The 21,486-nt window shown below is 44.0% G+C and overlaps 1 protein-coding gene across 3 annotated transcripts in view; it reads right to left on the minus strand.

Annotated features, from left to right (window-relative positions):
- Camk1d (calcium/calmodulin dependent protein kinase ID) overlaps positions 1–21,486 on the minus strand; it is a 395,379-nt gene that overhangs the window by 60,995 nt on the left and 312,898 nt on the right. For all 3 annotated transcript variants that reach the window (XM_021150944.2, XM_021150928.1, XM_029473783.1), the window contains exon 4: positions 2,577–2,715. In XM_021150944.2, coding sequence (XP_021006603.1) covers positions 2,577–2,715 — 139 coding nt within the window. The remainder of the gene's footprint in view (positions 1–2,576; positions 2,716–21,486) is intronic.

Raw genomic sequence — 21,486 nt, forward strand, 5'->3', positions numbered from 1 at the left:
TTTTAATCAATACTTTGAGTTGACTCAAGATTCGGCAACAGCAGCAAGGCTCCTGGCCAATGAGAGTAAAGAGGCAGAGCTGAGGGTGGCCAAGGGGTCACCTAAGGGATGGTCTGGATGAAAAGCCAGGAACAGTGTGAAGGCTGTGTGCCATAAAGAGCATCTCACCACACCCACCACTATCCTCCCTACCAGGGGTTGTGGAGGGAGGTGGGGCTCTGCAGGGCCTGGTCTCCCCTGAAAAATGATTTTCTACATATTATGGAATTTCTGTATGACAACTGAGAGCTAATACTATCAAGCTACTTCATAATAATTTCTACAACATCCTTAGAAAGATCTCAGCACATTCCTGGGACAGTTACTGCTGCATGGACTCAATGAGTTCAGGTTTCTCAACAGGGGGCAGTTTTGCTCCTCAGTGAACAACATTCAACAAAGTCTAGAGACATTTTTGGTTGCTATGACTCCAGGAAGGGTGCTGGAAATCAGGTAGAAGTCAGGGATGCTGCTAAACATCCTACAGAGCCCAGAACTGATGCCCACACAGAGTCCTCCATCTCTAAATACCAATAGGGCAGAGCTGAGAAATCCATCCAAGTCTGACGTAGGATTGGTAGACTTCCTTTCTCCCTTTTAACAAAACAGGATACTCAGTTGTCTCTAGCAGTTTCCCAGGGGTCCAGGAGACATCAGAACATCTGTCTGGAAGGAGAAGTAGGCATGTTTGCTCACGGGTTGGGGTAGATTTGCAGACCATGCTTCTGTTCTCAGAAGACTATCATGTTGTCTGCTGCTGTAGCTTAGACTGGGTGGCTTTCATGTTCTTAGGACCTGATGAAAATGTAAGACCACATGGAGGAAACTCCTTGGAGCTTCAGAAAGAGATCATACAAAAATCCTAACACAGCCACTGTGTTCTGCCACAAGGATAAGCCCAGTTGTCAAGACCATCTTCCTCCATCTTTTTATTGCAATGGATGTACTTCCAGAAGGCCTAATTGACTCTATCTTCCCGAAGCTAAGGGCAGCGTAGTTGTGATGCAGTCCTTGGATTTACATTTTGAGTGGGTGCATATTTGTTAGGGCATGTATGTCTGCCTCATTCATGCAGTAGGCTGTGGAGGCTGGACCTGTGAGATTGTAGCATGGAGTCACATCATAGCCTGGGCTCAACAGTGATATTCTCACTGTCTTTCCAGCCTTTGTATATAACTGCTACTGAGACCTGGGGGATGGGGAGGGAATGGGACACTAAGGTGGCCACTATAAGGTCCAAACACTTCACTGATAATAGATGAAGGATCACAATACCCTTACCCCACAAAGAAAATATGATTACTTATAGTCTCCTCACCCAGGATCCTGAGGCCAGAGACTTGGGGTTCTGGAGCCTGTTCAGGCTATATAGCGAAATTCTTTTTTTTTTTTTTTTTTTGTTTTTCGAAACAGGGTTTCTCTGTGTAGACCAGGCTGGCCTCGAACTCAGAAATCTGCCTGCCTCTGCCTCCCAAGTGCTGGGATTAAAGGCGTGCGCCACCACTGCCAGGTTATAGCGAAATTCTAACTTATAAAAGCAATGGGACAAAACCAACTGGAAGGAAGTAAAGAAAGCAGAGAGTCAGTGAGAGGAGGGGAAGAGGAGGTGAGTCAGGAAAATGAGAGGAGGGAAGAGGAGAAGAGAGGAGAGGGAAGAGGGAAGTGGGAGGGAGGGGAGGAGAGGAGGAGAGAGGAGCCTTCAGGACACCAGAAGACAGATGTAACCGTAAGCTCCTTTAACCTACTGTACTGCACACCTTCTTTCTCTACTCTACACTGTCCCCTCTTTCATTGGCTGGTGTGTTTAAAACGGACTGGAGGTGGGACATGACTCTGAAGAGCTCTATCAGGGGCGTCCTAGGTAGGAAAGGGTTTATATTATCTTACAACCTCCAGGTCACAATCTGTCATTGAGGGAAGTCAGGGAAGGAGCTCCAAGCAGAAATGTGAAGGCAGGATTGATTCAGAAGCCATGGAGGAGTGCCTCTTAATGGCTTGATCTCCAAGGTTCCTTCAGCTTGCTTTTTTTTTTTTTCATACAACCCAGAGGTGGCAGTGCCTACAGTGGATTTGACTCTCATACATTAATCATTGATCACAAATGGCCCCAGTCTTGCCTACAGGCCAATCCTTTAGAGGCCTTCTCTTAATTGAGGTCCCCTCTTCCCTGATGACTCTAACTTAGGTCAAATTGACAAAATCAAAACCATTCAGCTCTTAGAGTGAAGGATCTCCATAGTTTTCTTCCCACTACAGAATGTTCTTTGAAGGGTCTTGAATTACTACACACCCACCTCTCTGTGTCCCCATGGGCTGCCTGATGGTTACAGAAGCTTGCAAACTATGGCCAACCACAATATTGATCCTCATTCTCTTTTAAGCTATGTCTGGGCCTCAAGGCACTGATACCCCAAAACTACACAACTGCCCTTTCCACCTCTCTCTTCTCAATATCCTTTTGCCATAGCCAGCCTTCTCCAGCAGGCGCATTGTGGGTTGTGAAATGGCTGGATGGTATTGTTGTGCAATGGCCTCACCTTGAGGTCCCTGTGGACAATGCCCATTCTGTGGAGATAGTATACGGCATCCAGGACCTGGCGGATGAGAGTGCTGGCATCTTTCTCTGTGTAAAACCCCTTTTCCACTATCCGATCGAAGAGTTCTCCACCAGACACACTGTGAAACAAATAAATAAGATGTTAGAAACTGGAGGGCTGCCAAATGATGCATGTAAAATCATCGCTAAGAGTTCTCAAGAGGTAAAAGAACAAACTTTATTTTTATAAGTAATTTAAAAACATGAACCCGATTCTGAGTTTAGAACTTGCCCAACCTCTTCTCTAGAAGCAATCCCTAGAAGAGGTCCCCATGTCACAGCAATAAACATGTCTGGAATAAAAGAAAAGTAGACAAACAACAACAACAAACAAAACCCAAGCTTTGTGGCACAGCAATTCTTAAGAAATCTTTCCTGAAGTTGGCTTCTATTTTCTATTGTGTCATGACAACACAAAGTCAAAATGGCCTCCCTGGCTAAGCATCATCCAGTCATCCAATATCAGCACATGACATTGGACTGTGATATCTTTGTCTGTGTGTATATGAAAGGGGTGTGTGTCTTTCATGACAAGACAGCTTTGGGAGCCAAATACTGGCCTCTTAGCAGGGGTGGGGTGGGTTCTTGATTAATTTTGGACTAGTAAATTTAGTAATTTAGTACTAAAACACTAAGTACAGGAGTGCCCTTTAGATGTTCAGACCTTTCTATCTATTTAAATGGGTGGATGAATCTAGTCAGCTTTTTTAACAAGGAATAGGTGCACATCCTTGAAGGTTATCAGATTCTCAAAGCCACTGGAAATGTATAGGAAAGAAAGAAGGTGGGGAAAGGACACTGTGCCAGGTGTCGTGCATACTCCCAAACCCAAGACTTGAGATGCAGAGACTGGAAGTCTGGGGTAAGTTTGGGGCTAGCCTGGGCTACATGGTGAAACCACTGTGACTCAAAGTAAAACAATGAAAAGGAGAGCACTGCATCGCACAGCCCAAAGCAGAAACAATTCAACAGATTACCTTCAACGTTTGAGAATATACATATCTCTAAAAGAACATTACTCTAGCCAAATAATTAAAGCCTTGTGGAAATAAACTCAAGGGGTGTACTATTAAAAATTTCCCGAATTCTCAAAACCACAGAAAACATATATTTATTAGAAATATTAAAACCATAAACCAGCTTTTAAAACCACTCTTTTCTTCTTTATAGTTTTAATACAATAAGATAGATATCAGCAGTGCACACACAGACACGAAGGTATGAGTCACTTTCTGCAAGTCATGGCAATTAATGTGCAATAATGGATTGACGGAAGCTGTCTCTGTAAAAAGCTAATAATGAAAATAAAAACAACTGCAGCTATAAAAGACCCACATTTTTTCGGTTTTATTCCATTACCTGTTGTTGTTCCAAGCAATAATGCAATTGGATAATGTTTCCTTTGCAGAGAAAACTGACATTCTAGAAAGGAGAGACACCCAGGAGAAATAAAAAGCAACCCAAAGTGTGAAAAGAAGTGGAGACAACAAAGATGACAGCATCTCAGACAGCCACGCTGTCCAAACAATCTATCCTGCAGCGAGTCAAGCTCCTAAGATGTCCAGTCTTGGCAAGTGATACAAAGGCTCTACATTCTCTGTTGGGTTCTAGTGTTTCAATATCTGACATTGCAGAGCCAGGGGCTGTACTACCATAGGAAGATGGTAGCTGTGGGGCAAGATGAGCGTGGATGTCCTACGGGTATTTTCAGCACTCAATCTGCCTTTCCTGGCTGCCCATCACTCATCAGTGGATCTATGCACTTAGCCATAGATGAGTAGCTGCACAGGGTTAAGACTGTCCTTATCCCTTAGTATCAATCCACCTTCCAATGATGCTCTCCCATTCCTGGCCAGTCTGTTACCACCTCTTCTCCTCTGCAGAGGCCAGAGGACAGGCAATAATCCTTACCCCTCCCACTTCCTGACTCCTCCCACCTCCTGACCCCTCCCACCTACCGACTCTCTCACCTCCAGACAGAGTCCTGACAGAGCATCCCATGACCAAGACTTGCCTACCCTTCTGCCTCCCTTGAACCTCATGTGCTTACTACCCTTGGAAGAAGGTCTTTTTTTTCTACCGTGGGATATTTAAGGTCTTGATGGATTCTGTAAGATGAAAATGTGTGAATTGCCATGGGGCAGCCGTGTGCCGTGAAAGCCAAAGTGACAAAGGATGGTACATGCTGCCACGGGCCTTCCTATCTGCACATTTAAGATCCTACTTCTTAAACTTCAGATTGCATCAGAGTTCTACTTCTGAACATCGCTCAGGAAGAATCTGGTTTCCTTGGAAACCAGGGCTCTGGGGAAATGTTTAGAAACTTGACAGGAAAAAAAAAAGTAACAATATTAATTTAAAAAGAAATCTTAAATTTGCAAATCACTTTATGCTTTAAAAAAAAAATCTCACGAGGCATGCAGTTTCAAAGCCCACTGTTAAGAAACAGGCACATCCCCCAATTCCTGCTTGGAAACTGTAAGTCTTAAAGTGATAGCATTTGAGGCAGACCTGTGGATCATCCTCAGGTTGAGGTAAGGTCATAAGATGGGGCCTCCATGATGGAATTAGATCCTTATAAGGAGATCTCTGTCCCATCTGCCACAAAGGACACCACAAGCCAAAAAGAGAGCTCCCAGGAGAATTAACCTATGCTTCTAGTCCTCTCCCCTTGCCCCTCCCCCAGGGCTGTGAGAAAATGTATTTTCCTACACTGAGCACGACACCTTCTTATTCTCAAAACTACTTGTGAAACAGATATGAAAAGCTTTGCTGTTCCAGAATCAACAGAGAAAAGAGTTTACTCATGGCAAGACACAAGTCTCTTCCTTCGGCTGGCTGACCTGTGTGGGCTGTTTAGAGAGGCTGCCTTCTCAGCAAAATTCATCTATGGCAAGACTCTGCTGTAAGAGTTTAAAGCTCCATGTTAAAATATCAGGAGGAAACTAGGATGGGGCGAGTTACCAGGCGATTTGGGGAAGGGAGGAGAACCCTAATATTGGGTTGTGCAGTGCAATGAATTAATGGCAGCTGTCTTTGTTTTCTATTGCTATTAGCATAGTATAGATTAGGTGAGTTATAAAGATGGATTTTATCTTAGCTATGCTTCTGGTCCAAAGCCAAGAGTCTGTTTCTGGTGACCAGCTTCCTGCTGGTAGTCTGAAGTTATGTAGGCTACTGCATGGAGTCTAAAATTAATACACAAGAGACCCAGTCAAAACAGTTTTTATAGTGAACTCACTTGAAAGAATCCACTAGTCATCCATTCATTCATTATACAAACAGGCTTATTCATAGATGAGAATAGAGCCCTAAGTGCCTCTGTGTTTGTATATGCATATGTGCGTATATGCCAGCATGTGTGTACACATGTGTGCACAGACATGTGGAGGTCAGAGGTCAATGCCAGTTGTCTAGTCTTATCAGTAAACCTCAGGGAGAATTTTGTATTCACCTTTTCAACATTACAATTATAGGGACATACTTTCTGTGGTGGTTTGTATATGCTTGGCCCATGGAAAGCGGCACTATCTGGAAGTGTGGCCTTGTTGGAATAGGCGTGGCCTTGTTGTAGGAAGTGTGTCACTGTGTAGGTGGGCTTTGAGGGCTCCTAGTGCTCAAGCTCTGCCCAGTACAGAAGGGACCCTCCTCCTGGCTGCCTGCAGAAGACAGTCTCCTCCTACTGCCTTTGGATCAAGATGTAGAACTTTCCTCCAGCACCATGTCTGCCTGGATGCTGCCATGCTTCCCACTGAGACGATAATGGACTGAACGTCTGAACCTGCAAGCCAGCCCCAACTAAATGCTGTCCTTTATAAGAGTTGCCTTGGTCATGGTGTCTCTTCACAGCAATAACACCCAAACTAAGACGCCGTCTCACTTGAAAGCTTTTCCTATGTGAGTGTTGGGGATCAAACCCAGGTCTTCATGCTTACAAAACAAGTACTTTTCTATTGAGCTTTATCCCCAGCCTCCCCCCAATCATTTTCTAAACATACCACATGGTCAGAATCTAAATATAATGAGTATTAATTTTCAGTGAGCTTCAGAAGGCCAACTTATAGAAGTAGGCATGGAAGGGGAGGTTCAACCTAGGAAATACAGACATAGGAAGACAACTTGGCTATCAGACACCAAGAAACAAGACAGAAAAGATGGTCCAGATTTATCCCTCTCCTGAATTCCAGCTCTGATGTCCTCTAGAACATTATTCAACTCTGTCGCTCAGCCTCTCATCCTCTTTGCCTATTATAGTATATGCTATCATAGCATGTGTCAATTTTAAATATGCAAATGTGAAATACTTTGATTTCATAATCTCAGTACAATTTTGGCTTATTTGTAAAACTTTTAAGCCATGTAAATCCCTGTGAGTGGAAAAAATAATTGTCAAGAGACATAATATCATTCAAAATTTACTGTACTGAGAAAGCTTTAAACTTAGATTGCCCTATTGCAGACTACTGTACCATGTAACTCGGTCAGGATACCATGAGTTATAGTACTGTGCAAACCCTATAGTTTGCATGTATTTGACTTATCCACCTGATATTCTCTCCTTCCCCTCCTATTCCTCCTGTTGTGCACACACACATGTGCACTTATATCGGTATGTGGAGGCCAATGTGTGTATGTGTGGAGGCCAGAGGTCAATGTTGCGTATCTCCCTCAATCACTTCCCACCTTTCTTTTTGAGACAGGCTCTCTCATGGAACCTTATGCTCGATGATTTGCTCAGACTGGCTGGCCAGTGAGACGCTGAGACCCGCCCGTCTCACTCACCCAGTGCTGGGTGCTAGGAGTCCAACACGGATCCTGAAGCTTGCATAGGAAGTACACTGCCCGCTGAGCTGCTTCCTCAGCCCCACCACCTGATTTTAAAAGACAGTGTTCTGTTACCTTAAAATGTGATGCTTGTTTATTATGTAAAATTGTATGGAAAACTGTTACGGTGTGAGTGTAAATGTGAAATGCTAGTCATCAACTTATACGTTTGAACACTGTCCCTAGCTGGTGGTGCTGCTTTGGAGCCTCACTAGAGGAAGTGATTCATTGACAGGTGAGGAATGGGGACTTTGGTATTATATTTCTTGTGGTGTCTTCCTTCCTTGACTGTGGACCCAACGTGGTCAGCTACTTCATGTTTCTGCTGCCATGCCCTGTCTACTATGATGGGCTATATCCCCTTAAGCCAGCAGTTCTCAACCTATGCACTAGATATTTACATTGTAGTAGAAATGAAATAATTTTATAGTTGGGGGCCACCACAGCATGAGGAACTTTACTAAGGGGGTCTCAGCATTAGGAAGGCTGAGAACTGCTGCCCTAAACTATAAGCCAAAATCATCTCTTTGCTAACGTTGTTTGTTGTCAGGTATTTAGTAACAGTATTGAGAAAGGCAACTATCACACCTTCTAACAGCCCCACCCACACATTCACCACAGGAAGTGCTCACAGTGATGGCTGGGAATGGGCTCCACTAGTCTACCGCAGACCGTTGCTTACACGTGACTGACTAACAAGAAGACTCTTTAGAGTGTCATGTTGTAGGTACGACAGGTTCTCATAAGGCATTCCATAAGACTGTCCTATAATGAGGCACAAGAGAAAGACATACTGGCATAGTACAAGAGCAATGTGGTCTTCAAGTACCCCTTCCATCTCAGCCAGGGCTAGAAACATGCATTTCCTAAGAATACAGTGTTCTCTTTATATTTAGTGCCTGGAGGAGAGGTCTTCTCGAACCATACAAGTCATGATTAAAAGACTCTACCAACAAAGCATTTTTCAATAGAGAATCCCTGAGACCCAGAGGGCAGACGAGGGCAATTTTTAATGCTGGCTGACAAGGCCATGTTTCCCTTCTCCAACTTTGTATCAATCAAGTCTCAATTCAGCCTTGCCTACAACATCCCTCTGTCAGTCAGGGTAGCCTCTCCCTTTCCCATCCTAGCTCATTGTTTCCATTCCTGCATAGACCTCTGGTTCCCACACACCCTGCTACTGGGAGACCCCCTCCACCTTAACAATGAGATTGAGACTTTATTGCTCCTCACCTTTGCCATCAGTACTGTCTCCTTTGTCAAACCCTACTTTAATAATTTCAAAAACAATTTATTCTTAGAATTCTATTTCACAATCTCTGCCAAGCTTCAATCTGTTCAGAGATTTCCAAAACACAAACAAATGCCTTTCTGTCTAGTGAACCAGAAAAGTTTAACCCATTGTGTACCATTACATTTTGATTCTGGCTAGTTTGTCTTTATATTTCATGCCATGGGGCTGAACCGACTCTCTACCCTAAAATGTATTGGAATCTTAACTCTCCAGTATACTTCAGTAGCTCTAGTTGGAGGAGGGCCTTTGAAAACGTTAACTAAGGAAAACCAGCTCATCCTAGTTACTAGTAACCTTATAAAAAGAGGAAGGACAATGGGACCAGCCGTGGAAGGGGTACTTAGCCTATGTAAGGTTGTAGGTTTCATCTCCAGTACCCAAGAGGAGAAGAGAAGAACAGGAGATGTGGTACACACAGGAAAGAACAATAATTAATGAGTGGGACTCCATGAAACTGAAAAGCTTCTGTAAGCGAAAGGACACTGTCATTTGGACAAAGTATCAGGTTACAAACTGGGAAAAGATTTTTTTTTAACCAACTATACATCCACTAGAGGGCTAATATCTAAAAAATATCAAGAACTCAAACAACTGGGCATTAAAGGAAACTAATAATTCAATTAAAAAGAGGGTACAGATCAAAACAGAGTATTCTCAAAAGAGTAAACATGTTTTTATTATTTCTTTGGGGATTTCATAGAGTGTACTTTGATCTCACACATCCCCCTGCCCCATTCACTCTGGTTGCTGCTGGAGATGGGTTGTATGATCTAGAGCAGAGACAGACAGATGGGGGGGGGGGCTAAGGAGGGGTTGCTATCTACCTGAGGAACATAGGTATCCAAGGTCACTGGATAGAGGTGGGACATGTTTTGAAGATACAGTGGGTTCACAAATAAAGTTACAAGATTCCAGAACATCCCTGGTTTTTGACTTGAGGACTGGGTAGGTGGTGATACCACTCTTTGAAATGGGAGTTGCAAAGGTTGATTTTCTCTGTTAATTTAACTGAGTTATTGGATGCTGAGATTTCTGGTTGACCACAGTTTCTAAGTATGTTTTTGAGGGCATCTCTGAAAGAAATTGCTATTTAAATTGGTGGAGTTAGTGAAGCAGGCAGCCCTCCCCAACATGGGTGGGTAGCACAAAATCTGCTGAGAGTTTGAATAGAATAAGACATGGATGAAAGAAAAAAAATTACTTCTTTTGCTTCCTGTGTGATGTCTAGAGCTGAAATGCTGGTTTTCCTCACCTTTAGACACGCATCTACACACCATTGGCTCTTCTGGCTTGCATGTTTTTACATGTAGACTGAATTATATCAGTGACTTCCCTGTCTCTCTCTGCCTTACAGATAGCAGACTGTGGGGCATATCTCTTTAGTCTCATGAACCTATGCCAACCAAGCAACCAACCAGTCATTACCTATTGTCTTTTTTTTTTCTTTTTTCATTAGAAAGCCCTAGCTAGTCCAAGGACCTTGATAAATCTATAGCTTTGGAAGAGTAAAATTATCTAGGGTATTGGGAAAAAGAATTTTCTAACTTTGGAAATACTCATTTTCTCTCTTTTCCAATATTCCAGCCACCAGCAACACGTGGCTAGTTAACCAAAGAAATGATTTTCTAATTTGATCTAACTTTACTTAGTGTTAAGAGTCACATGTTGGGTAACAGAGATTTAGAGCCCTGGATAGGATATGAACAACTGAAATGTCTACTGGATAGAGAAATAAGGAGTAGAGCTCTTGCTATAGTCTAAACTTCAGAGTGTCAAGCCAAGGGACAGGTGTCATCTTCTACTAAGAGAGGGTAGCTAGGTTAAAGAAAATGGGGACATAAGACTAGTGATGAGTTGCCCAAGAAAGAGATAACTAAGGATTAAACATAAAGGTAGGAAACAAAGGAGAAAAGTGATTTCATAGAAGTCAAGAAGGACATCTGGTCAACCCTGACCAATACTACTAAAAGACAAGTATGAGGAAGGGAGAGAACAAAACAAAGGCAGGGCTCAGGGCATCATGCCCAGAGTCACTGGCATGTACAATGCTTCCTACACCTTGGCCCTGGATGAGTCCCATAAATGCAAAGAAGGGTACACAGGACTGAAATATCTGAGACTCATTTTCTCTTCTATAAAAGGAGTGATTTTTAAAAGAAGTGATGCTTCAAAAATAAGTTAGACAGTGGGAAAAGATTTTTTTTCCTTGTCTTGGTAAATTTCTGTAAAGGCATCCTTATGGAGGGCATTTAAAAGAATAAGAGTCACCACCAAGGCAGGATAACGCAGGGACTGCTTGTTCTTTATGACAGAGGAGGTCCTTGCTTTTCTTGCTCCCACAGATGGCCTGGGATTTTTAACATATCCAAGCATTAGGACGGAAGCTTGTGTGTGTTTCTGCCTTTCTATGTGATCTTATAATTGAGTTGATTCTACATTGACAGGTCTTTTTCTACACGTATGAGGACTCGCAAGTGAGGGTGGGAAGGCTATGAAGCCAGCATGGCATGTTGCCTAAGATGCTGTAGGTTAATGAAGTTCTTATTAGCCCCAGATGACAACTGACCTGGATAAGCTCATTCAGCATGAGCTTTGTGACAACAGATGGTGTTGAACGTATTAAATATGAGACTGGAAAATTTTCATAATTAGCGCTTTGACAATTACACATCAGCCCTTCTGCAATTAGTTCCAATTAGGAGGATTTTATTTGGCAGAAGTCTTAACTACATTTCTCATTGGTGTGACCAAATGCCTGACACAAAGTTATTTAAGGGAGGAAAGACTTATTTTGGCTCTCAGTTTGAAAGGAAACAGCCCATAATGGAGAGGAAGGTATGGTGGCAGGTAGTTCCATGTGCCAGGATGCCTGTGGGGTAACTTGCTCATACCTCAGCACACAAGGAAGCAGAAACGGGAATGTTTACGTCTAATCAGGTTTCTTCCTTCTCTCTTGTTATTTCATTTAGCTCTAACCCCCAGCCTAACAGGACCACCTATGTCCTGAGAGGACCTTTCCCTCTCAGTTAATGTCTGGAATCATCCTCACAGGTAAACCCTGAAGTGATCTATATCATCTCTTAAGTGACTCTCAATCAGGTCAGGTTGACAATAAAGACAGGCTATCACAGACACATGACTATTGTTTTATCACACTTTCTATAGTATGATAGAAAATTTGCATTCTTTCAGTAGCTAAAAACTGAACAGGAAGAGGCTCTGGAATGAGTCTTGGGACAGGCCCTGGTTACAGAGTCTGTAAAAGCAGCAGCTCCCATGCGGAGGACTGCCAGCTGGCCGGGAGCATATCGTGGCCCATCCTGGGTAAGGGTGCTCCAAAACTGATGGAGAGCAATAACACAATTCACATATGCTTAGAGACTCAGAATCTAAAGAAAAAAGTGATAACCTCGATTGTAAGTTACACCTAAAGGATGCACTGCAGCCCCATTCCTCATTGTCTTAATTAGGCTGGACTGTGTGTGCTTGCATTTGTTCTGAAGCTTCCCAGCTAGTGTGGATCTCTACAGAACATCTTCCAGTGCATACGCATTTACATAAGCAAAGAAAGCCTTAACATAGCTTGGAAAAGAGCAAAGACAACCCAAAGGTTGCCTGTCTATTGCTCAGCCAACTGCTGGATCACATCCTTTGTGTCTATTGAACCTCTGCATATTAAACGAATTAAATAATTATTTATTTATTATATGTGTGCATGCATATTCACGCCATGCATGCACATGGGAATCAGAGGGCAACTTGTGGGAGCTGGTCCTCTCTACCCACCATGTGACTCCCAGGAACTGAACTCAGGTCACCAGGCTTGGTAGCAAGTCCTTTCCCTGCTAGGCTACCTCAACCCTCTGCATAGTTTTAGCTGTTAGACTTCACTTATTACTTAAGATCCCAGCTTCGATGTCGCTGCTTGGGAAGAGTCTTTCTTGATGGAGAGGCAACATTAGGTCCTTTGCTTCATTCTCTCTTAGCACTCTGTATTTTTGCATAGCACTTGCCTGTTGTAATCACGTACCAGCATGCCCATCTATGTAAAGTTTGTCTGTCTTCCTTTCCTGGCCCCGCCCTAGCCCTTACAGGGAATCCCACAAAGGTGGGGCCATGTTTGCCTCGCTTGCTACTGCCTCATACCTTTGACCAACTTGATTTATGGCACAAAAAGGAAGCAAACTTAGTATTTGCTACCTAGAGGCCAATAAATTCAGTGGGTGGGAATTCAGCCAGTGATACTGAGGTTCAGTGAGAACTGTATCTTAAAAATAAGATAAAGATTGATTAAGGAGGGTCCCTGATGTTAAAATCACATGTTTGATATCTCTCTCTCTCTCTCTCTCTGTCTCTCTCTGTTTGTGTGTGTGTATGTGTGTACGTGTGTGTCTGTCTGTCTCTCTCACATACACAAGTTATACAAAATTTTGTAGTTAAGTAAGAGTTGGGTCTAGCTGGGCATGACATTCTTCCATAGCCATGTAAACCTCAGCACATATACCCAGGAGCTCGTAACCATCATTCTGTAACCTGTATCCATCAGCACACTGACTGATGAGCCATTCTTCTTAAAATTTCTCCCTCAGCTGCCTATTCATCTAACCAATCACTCATTCATTAAAATTGTCTCAGCTAGTTTGAGCTGGTCTGAGTATTATACCTTCCTATCCTTTGTCTCCTTTGTTTACAGCAAGCTAACTACATTCTGAAAGAATGTTCTAGAGTCCCAAGTTCACCTCCACTAAATAGCTGTTCTATCTGGCTTTGTAAAGGGAGCCCAAGCACAGCTTAGTGTCCCAGTGCACAATGGGAGGTCACAGCTCAAAGCACCCAAATGACAGAAGCCTTTAGCATACTTTCACGGTCATTCCTTTAGAACACTAAGCAAAAATACATTTAGATGATGTGCTAACAGGTGATTGTGATCTGGAGCAGTGTGTGGGGAGAAGGTGACTGCCCACAGCCCTCCCAGGGTGTGAATGACTGGCTGGTAAGGTCATGATCCAATCCATCCACATAGACAGGGTGGGAAGGTTGCGGTGCTGGTATTTAATACATGAAGACATTTCCTGTCGAATTCTTACCCCATCTTCTCTGTGTCTCTTCTTTCTTGCCTCTCTTCTGACACTCAGACACGCGTCCTCTCTTGTTGGGGTCATTCTTTCTCTCACTGCCTGTCACATATATTCACTGAGCACACCCTGCCTCTAACAGGGCTTCTTGTATTGGGAAATGAAGTAGATTTATATAGCACAGAGCCCTTAGTCAGGCACGCATAGTTAGATGACCTCTGGGAATGGCCGCCTAACAAAGGGAGATGCTTTTCTGGGCTTTCCATTAATTATATCTCCTAGAGTCTTCTGAGACTCCAAATAACTGTTAAAAAGAATCTTGCCCACTCATAGTATGCCTGTCAATAGATCTTTTCAGTTAAGAACTTAAGTCCTGGCCGGGTGTGGTGGCACACGCCTTTAATCCCAGCACTCAGGAGGCAGAGGCAGGTGGATTTCTGAGTTTGAGGCCAGCCTGGTCTACAAAGTGAGTTCCAGGACAGCCAGGGCTACACAGAGAAACCCTGTCTCGAAAAAACAAGCAAACAAAAACAAAAACAAAAACAAACAAACAAACAAAGAACGTAAGTCCTTTGCACTGAAATCACACTATAATGTCTTGCTTCAGAAGGCGTTTCTTTTCAAGTGTACGCTTCTTATTTGATGGAAATATTCTAAAAATATTAGCATGATGGTTTTGGCAATAGTAAATTTATTAAAGTTCACCAAATTCCACACTCAAAATGAGTGAATTTTATGGTATATAAATTGTATACCTTGATCATGTGCTGGGGAAATGGTTCAGGCAGTAAGGCACGTGCTTGCAAGTATAAGGACCTCAGTTCATATTCCAGACCCCACCAGGAGACAGCTATAATGTCTGCCTGTAAGCTGAGCAATGGCGAGATGGGGCAGAGGCAGGAAACCTCCTCCCTGGAGTTTTACTGATCAGGAGCTTAGCCCATCCGCAAGATTCCAGACCAATGAGAAACTCTGTCTCAAACAAAAGGAAGAAAGGATGTAGAGAAGACCCAAGGTTGTCCTTTAGACTCCATACATTCATGCACACATATACATATAGGAACACGAGCACACACACACACAAATGTACACACATATACACATACAAATGCACACACATACACACACATGTGCACACACACACAAACGCACACACACATGCATACACACATACAAATTCATACACACAGAAGAAAAACAACCACTAAAGCTAGAGTTTGGGAGAGGGGAAACATTGGCAGTGAGCCTAAGTTGGGCTGTGCGTTGAACATGGAGGGAGGAGGGTGGGGCAAGGATGCTGGTGAGCACTACACTGGTCATCCCAAAGTGACACCCCAGGTGTTGGGAGTGTTGGTGGCTGACTCCTCTTAGTTGTGACCTTTTGAAGGTCCTCCTTATAGCACAAAAGCTCCCTTGCCCACAGCCACACTTCCCTTGCTGGGGACAGCCTGCACCGAACAGCATGAGGGGATGTGCACACTCCACCTCCTTCCTTGCTTCACGTGGGAGAAAACTGTTAAGGGTCACCTCAGCTCTAGAGACTCCAGAGAAGGTGGAGGTTTTGCTAGGACAGCTTTATAGCCTACCTCCATCCCACCTCCTTCCTGTCTTGCTTCCTTCCCTGCTTGCTGGGTCTGGAGGTTCTGAAACTCACCTGTACCCAAATCTCTGATTTAGAGGCTGTTTCTATGGAAACTGACCTAAGGCAGAAGCTTATTAGACACTCATCCTCAGCTTGTAAATGCTAAACAGTCTTCATAATCAGAAATAAGAAAACCAAAAAATTCCTTGAGTAGAAATGCCACAAACTCTAGAGAGAGAGAGAGAGAAAAAAAAAGACTTGGTGTTTCATGGATTATTGTCAAACCTAAATGTGTTGTAGGAAGGTAGAGAATAAGATGGCTGAGAAGAAGGCTTTCCTGACCCCTGAGCCTAGAAGTCAGCCTCCTGTCTCAGCGTTTGAAGGGACTGCCAAGTTCTATTATAAGAACAGCAAGAGCTCTTTACCTAGACTGAGATAACGCCTTCCTTGGTAAAGTGCTTATCACACAAGCACCCAAGGACCCGACTGCAATCACTAGCATTCATGCATAAAGCCAGGTGTTGTCATGTGTGCTTGAACCCCAGATCCAGGAGAGGTGGAAACAGGGAAGTCCCAGGGGCTTGCTGGTCAGCTGGCCTCATCTAGTCAGTGAGTCCTGGTCTCAAGAGAGACGCTGTCTCAAAACATAATGTAGATGGATCCTGAGAAATGAAAGGTAGGCTTAACCTCTGGCCTCTACAGGCATATGCACACACGTGAACACACACACACACACACACAGATTGAGATTTACATGTATGTTTAAATGGACTCTTTGAACTGAAATGTACAGTCAACCAGCTGTCTGTCATAGTTCTAAGAACGTGCATTTTCTGCTAAGTGTGAAGAAAGGAACACAAGGTCATGAGAGAGCTCCGGCAATCCAAAAGGCCAAGAGATGCCAGCAGTCTGTACCCACACTTGAATTTAGAGTGCATTCATTTCCTACACTTAATACAATTGCATCCTCTACCAGACAGCCTGCAGGCTGGAGGATAATGAGATTTCAGTGAGCCCAGTACTTAAAGTCATTGATACAAGAGCATTCGAAAACACAGCAGCCTATCCTCTCTGTCACATGCAAAGGAGGCTCTGGAAGAGCTGCTGCCTCTAACAAGTCCAGGAGCTACTTGACTGTCTGAAACTGCCTTACTCTGAAAAATAAAAAAATCAAATTTTATTAGAAATCCCTGGTATCTCACTATTACTAACTCCCAGTGGTCCATTAAGTGAATGCAGGCATCTCGACTAGAGAGTCATAAATTATTGATTCTGTTACACTAGACCCAAGTCAGTGCCCAGTGCTGTGGAGCACGCTGTCTTATGTAAAAATAAATCAGTGTCTCGGAAGAGGTTCTACGCTCCAGCTTCTGGACTCCTGGTGTTTGTTGCAGAACCACGTTGGCCTGCCTCCTTGTTCCCTGCCGAGTCTTTCAGCATCTCCTGTTCTGAACTAACCTGGCTTCAGCCCTCCAGCCTATCTGCCCTTGCAGATCCATCTCCTAGCTTTTGATCTTGTCTTCCGCTCTTAACCGGAGACTGCCACAAAGCAAACATTTGTGGTCAGCCATCTGTGAAGAGTTTCCTTGAATTCTACTGAACTTCAATCAAAACTGTTCAGAGAACACACATGTCACATCTGTACTGAAGGGACAGAAACTTGTCCCCTTGTTACTCTTGGACTAGTTAAGTACAGTGTAATAATGATTTACTTACTAGTCATAACATTGAGTTTTATAACTCATCCAGAAGTACACAGGCAGATTTTATTGTACACAGACAGATGTGCAGAGGGCTATGCGAATAACTTTTTATTGTTTTGTGTCTATTTGTATGTACACACACATGTACATGTGTAAGCATGTTTGAGGAGGCCAGAGACAGTGCTGTCTGTCATCCCTCAGATGCTATCCATCGTGGGGTTTTGAAGCAGTATCTCTCACTGGCTTGGAAAGCATCAATGAGGCTAAGCTGGCAGGCCAGCAAGCCCTAGGGATGTTCTTGTCTTTCTCTGCCCAGTACTGGGATGACAATTGGGAGGCACCAGTCATGTTTATGTGTTAATATGGGTTCTGGGGATGAACTTTACCGGCTGAACCATCTCCTCAGCCCGAAAGTTACCACTGTAGATAGCAGACTGGGCAATCAGAGATTTTGGCATCAGTACGTTCACCACTGATTCTCAGGGACAACTGTCAGGGTCATGTCAGGGTCATGTCCTTCCTGAGACTTGACATCATAGCCAAGTCTCTTTGCATGTCTTCTAAACACTCAGAACCAGGAGTTACAGGGAAGGCTTCCCACACAGCGGGTGGGGGACAGGCCTTGAAAAGGGCTGGTTATAGGCAGACAGAAGGGAAACACAGAAATCAGGCTCCAAATGATAGGTTACATTAGCTCTTATCTTGGTTATTATGGTGTTTTATAAGCTAGGAAGCTTATGAGTCGTGAATATTGCCACCTTTAGTGGATATCATCACAAGTAACTTATTTTTCAAAAACTACTCATACAAATATGAATTTCACTTGGTTCTTATGGGCAACTGTTATTGGCCTGGTAGCAGGGAAGAACTAACAAGGTCACAGGAAAGACAAATTGGTTGGTTAGTAAGAAGATGTGATTAAATGAATAGTTTGTGATATTTCTTTAGTTAGAGGCCTTTAAAATCGTCTGATCACAAATAGAAATGCTCGATACATACAATGCAGACATCAACACAAAACAGCTTTAAGATGTAACCCCAAACACTGCCCCAGGAGGCCCACACAATTAACACTTTTCCTTCCTCCTCCCCATCTTTATTTATCTATTACATGTGCTTGTGGGTGATGTGCATATGTGTGAGCCACTGTACCCTGACATGGGCTGTGTGTGCATCTGGATTTCTGTCTATCTGAGGCTGACAACCATCGGGAGTTTAATAAACCTCGGGTGCTAAGATTTCATGGCTGCCTCTTATATATTATAGGTATTCCAAGAGCCTTCCTTCCTTATTTATTTATAATTATACTTTGTTTCCCCTTTAAGTATAAAAGCTAGAGAATCGAGGACCTGGTAACAAGTCACCAATATGAATAACTATCTTCTACTTGATAAGCACTGGAAATATAAAATGCCACAAAGAGAAGTAGCAAGAGTCTGCAGCTGTGGGGAGCTGTGTGATGGGCAGAAGAGGTACTGCCAGGAAAGGTGTCAGGACAGATTCCAGGGATGGGAGCCAGGACTCAGCAGCTGAGATTAGCAGGCTCCAGGTTCAGGGGTCTAAAGAGGGGGCTGATTGGGTGAGGGGTAAGAGTCTGGAGATACTAGGAGTCAGTGTCAGCCTTGTGGTCAGGAAGGGCTCTGAGCCTGAGTATCTCACCAATCACAATGGCATCCATCTCTGTTTTGATGATTATTCTGATGGAAACCAACAACCAACCAAACAACAGATCAGAGAGAAGGTAATAGAATCGTGGAGGACATCAGGAGCTTGTCATCCCAGGCCAGCAGAAAGATGAGTAAAGACCAACCAAAGGCAGGAACAACAGAGAGGGAGACTGAGCTATAGAGAGCATTCCACCCACTCCACAGTGGGCACAATGCAAGGTAGGTGTGTGGGGGTGCATGGCATGAGGACACTTGACAGCTGTGTGTGCATGCCCAGCCTCCCACCCTATGACATGGGCTCTGTAAACACAAGCCGATGCACCTGCTAGAGTCGGTCACAACTGTGTGGCTCTCTTGAGTCATAAGCTATCGTGGGCAGAATTCCAAGCAACATGAGGCTCTGAGGTGGCTTTTTCTCTGGGATTAGAAAGTGAACCAATGTATAGAGAGATTTCAAAGCAGAAAGCAGAGGCCATAGTTGAAAAGGAAGAGAGGCAGGTTAGGGATATAGCTCTGTGGCAGGACGCTGAAGACACACAGTAGGCTGTTCTGGCATGGGCAGCAGAGAGAAGAATAAAGGTATTGTTCCCAAAGACAAGCAAGACGGAATGAGAAGATAGATGCTCAGGGAAGAAGCTGGGGAACGGGGAACGTGGACACCCGTTACAGCACTGGTACAGCGAGTTCAATTGGCACTTACACGAAAGCAGGTGACGTTGCCTGTCCTATTAATTCTCATGTGTTCTCTGCTGGGTTTTATACTTTTTTTTTTTAAATTCAAATCCTTCATTAGGAAATATCAGAAAAACTTAAAACTGCACAAGTGGCTTTTGTGCCTCTACTGAAAAGTCAGTGAACAGTCAGAGCCACTTTTGCTAGAACTGGGCACTTATATGAATAGATACAATTATCTGGTATAACAACTATCGAATTTCTCACTTCAACAGTTAGAAACCCAGAGCTTCCTGGGTCAAGGCTACAAGTGTAGCATGGGCCCTTCTGGTTCTCCTCTTGGGGAATGCAGGGGTGGGGGCTGGGGCTGGGGCTGGGGAGCAGTGTTGGCAGCAGACCAGCAGTGAGCAAGATTGGGCTATAATAGAAGGGTGGGAGGAGAGGGGGATGGGAAAGGCAGATAGTTCTCCTTGTAGGAACAAACTCACAGGTCATTTGTGGTAGCAGAGGCTCCTTGGAAGCCCTGGCATCTGGCACAGTGACGAAATCTCTAGAAGCAAAATGGGGCTGTTCCAGGATCTGCTGCACGCCTGACTGGCTTCCACATAAGCTCCTAGCCATTGCTCTGCGTCTCAGTGAGAGACTCCAACACTGAGCATGCAGAGTCACTGGGCTGTGAAATTCCTCAAGATGCCCACAGCAGAATTTCAATCAAAATCGGCTTATCCTTCTGTTCCCACTTGCAGCCTGTCTCTCAACCCCACAGCCACTGATGGCTTGAGAGTGAGGAGGGACACTGAAGGGTACAGCTTTTTAATTTCCTTCTTAAAGAGAAAGATGCCAGGCGTGCTGATACATAATTGTGGGGATTAGAGCCAGCCAAGCAAAACGGCTCACATGCTACCTGTTACGTGCTGGGGTCATAGGAAGGCATTAGGATTTAGTGCTTACAACCAAATGGTTCAGAAGGAGCCACTGTCACCAGATGGCTGACAATGACCCATCCCTTCTAGGGAGATGGGTCTCTGCCAGCACTATCAGTGAAATAAATGGTAGGCTGCCGAGAGGAGGAAGTGCGTCACTTGGCTTCCTCCCTGAATCTGGATAAAATGTTTTCCTGTTTAGGACCCAGGCGTGAGAAGTGAGAACCTGCACGTATGTCACAGGATCCTCAGGGGACCAAATGATAGGACATGAAAAACAAGCACAGAGAAAACACCCGTCATTACCTATCATTATTAATATAATGTTTGTTTGGATATGTATGTTTGGTGATGTGTACGTGCATGTGTGAGTGTGTGTGTGTGTGTGTGTGTATGTGTAATGCATATGTTCATGTGGCTGTGTGAACATGTATATGAAAGTTGGTTGCATGCCTGTGGACGTCATATGTCAGCACCCAATAGCATCCTCTATCACTCCCTACCCTATTTTTGAGACACAGGGCCTGGAGCTCATTGACCTAGGTAGGGTGTCTGACCAGAAGGATCCAGGGATCCACCTGTTTCCAGCTCTCCAGTGTGGAGACTGCAGATGTGTCATACGCAGCTTTTTACATGGGGTGGCAGGGATCAGAAGACAGGTCTTTGAGATTGTGTGGCAGACACTTTACTGCTCCATTTATTCCCCCGGGCTCTACCCCCAGAAACCTTTACTTTTTTGAAACAGGGTTTGGCTCTATTGCTCAGGCTAACCTCACACTTGAGATTCTCTTGCCTCTGTCTTCCGAGTGCTGAGATCATAGGCATGTGTCTCCACAGCCAGTAATATCAGATAATTCTAAGGCCCCACAAGGTAGGCAAATGCTTAGACCATCTCCATTCCACTGGTGCGATCTAGTGAAGCACTGCCAAATTCATAACACTCAAGTCAATGTGTGTCTTCGGGAGGCTCTCTGGCCTGTGTGGGAAAGCCTTATCTAAAGTCATAACCACTAAAAAGGTACTACTTCCTATAACCAGCCAGGCAGGAGACACCAAGAGACAAAGCACATCTAAGACTCTGACACCTGACACACACTCTCTCTCTCTCTCT

This window comes from Mus caroli, chromosome 2, assembly GCF_900094665.2.
Source record: "Mus caroli chromosome 2, CAROLI_EIJ_v1.1, whole genome shotgun sequence".
In the NCBI taxonomy this organism is placed as follows: Eukaryota; Metazoa; Chordata; class Mammalia; order Rodentia; family Muridae; genus Mus; species Mus caroli.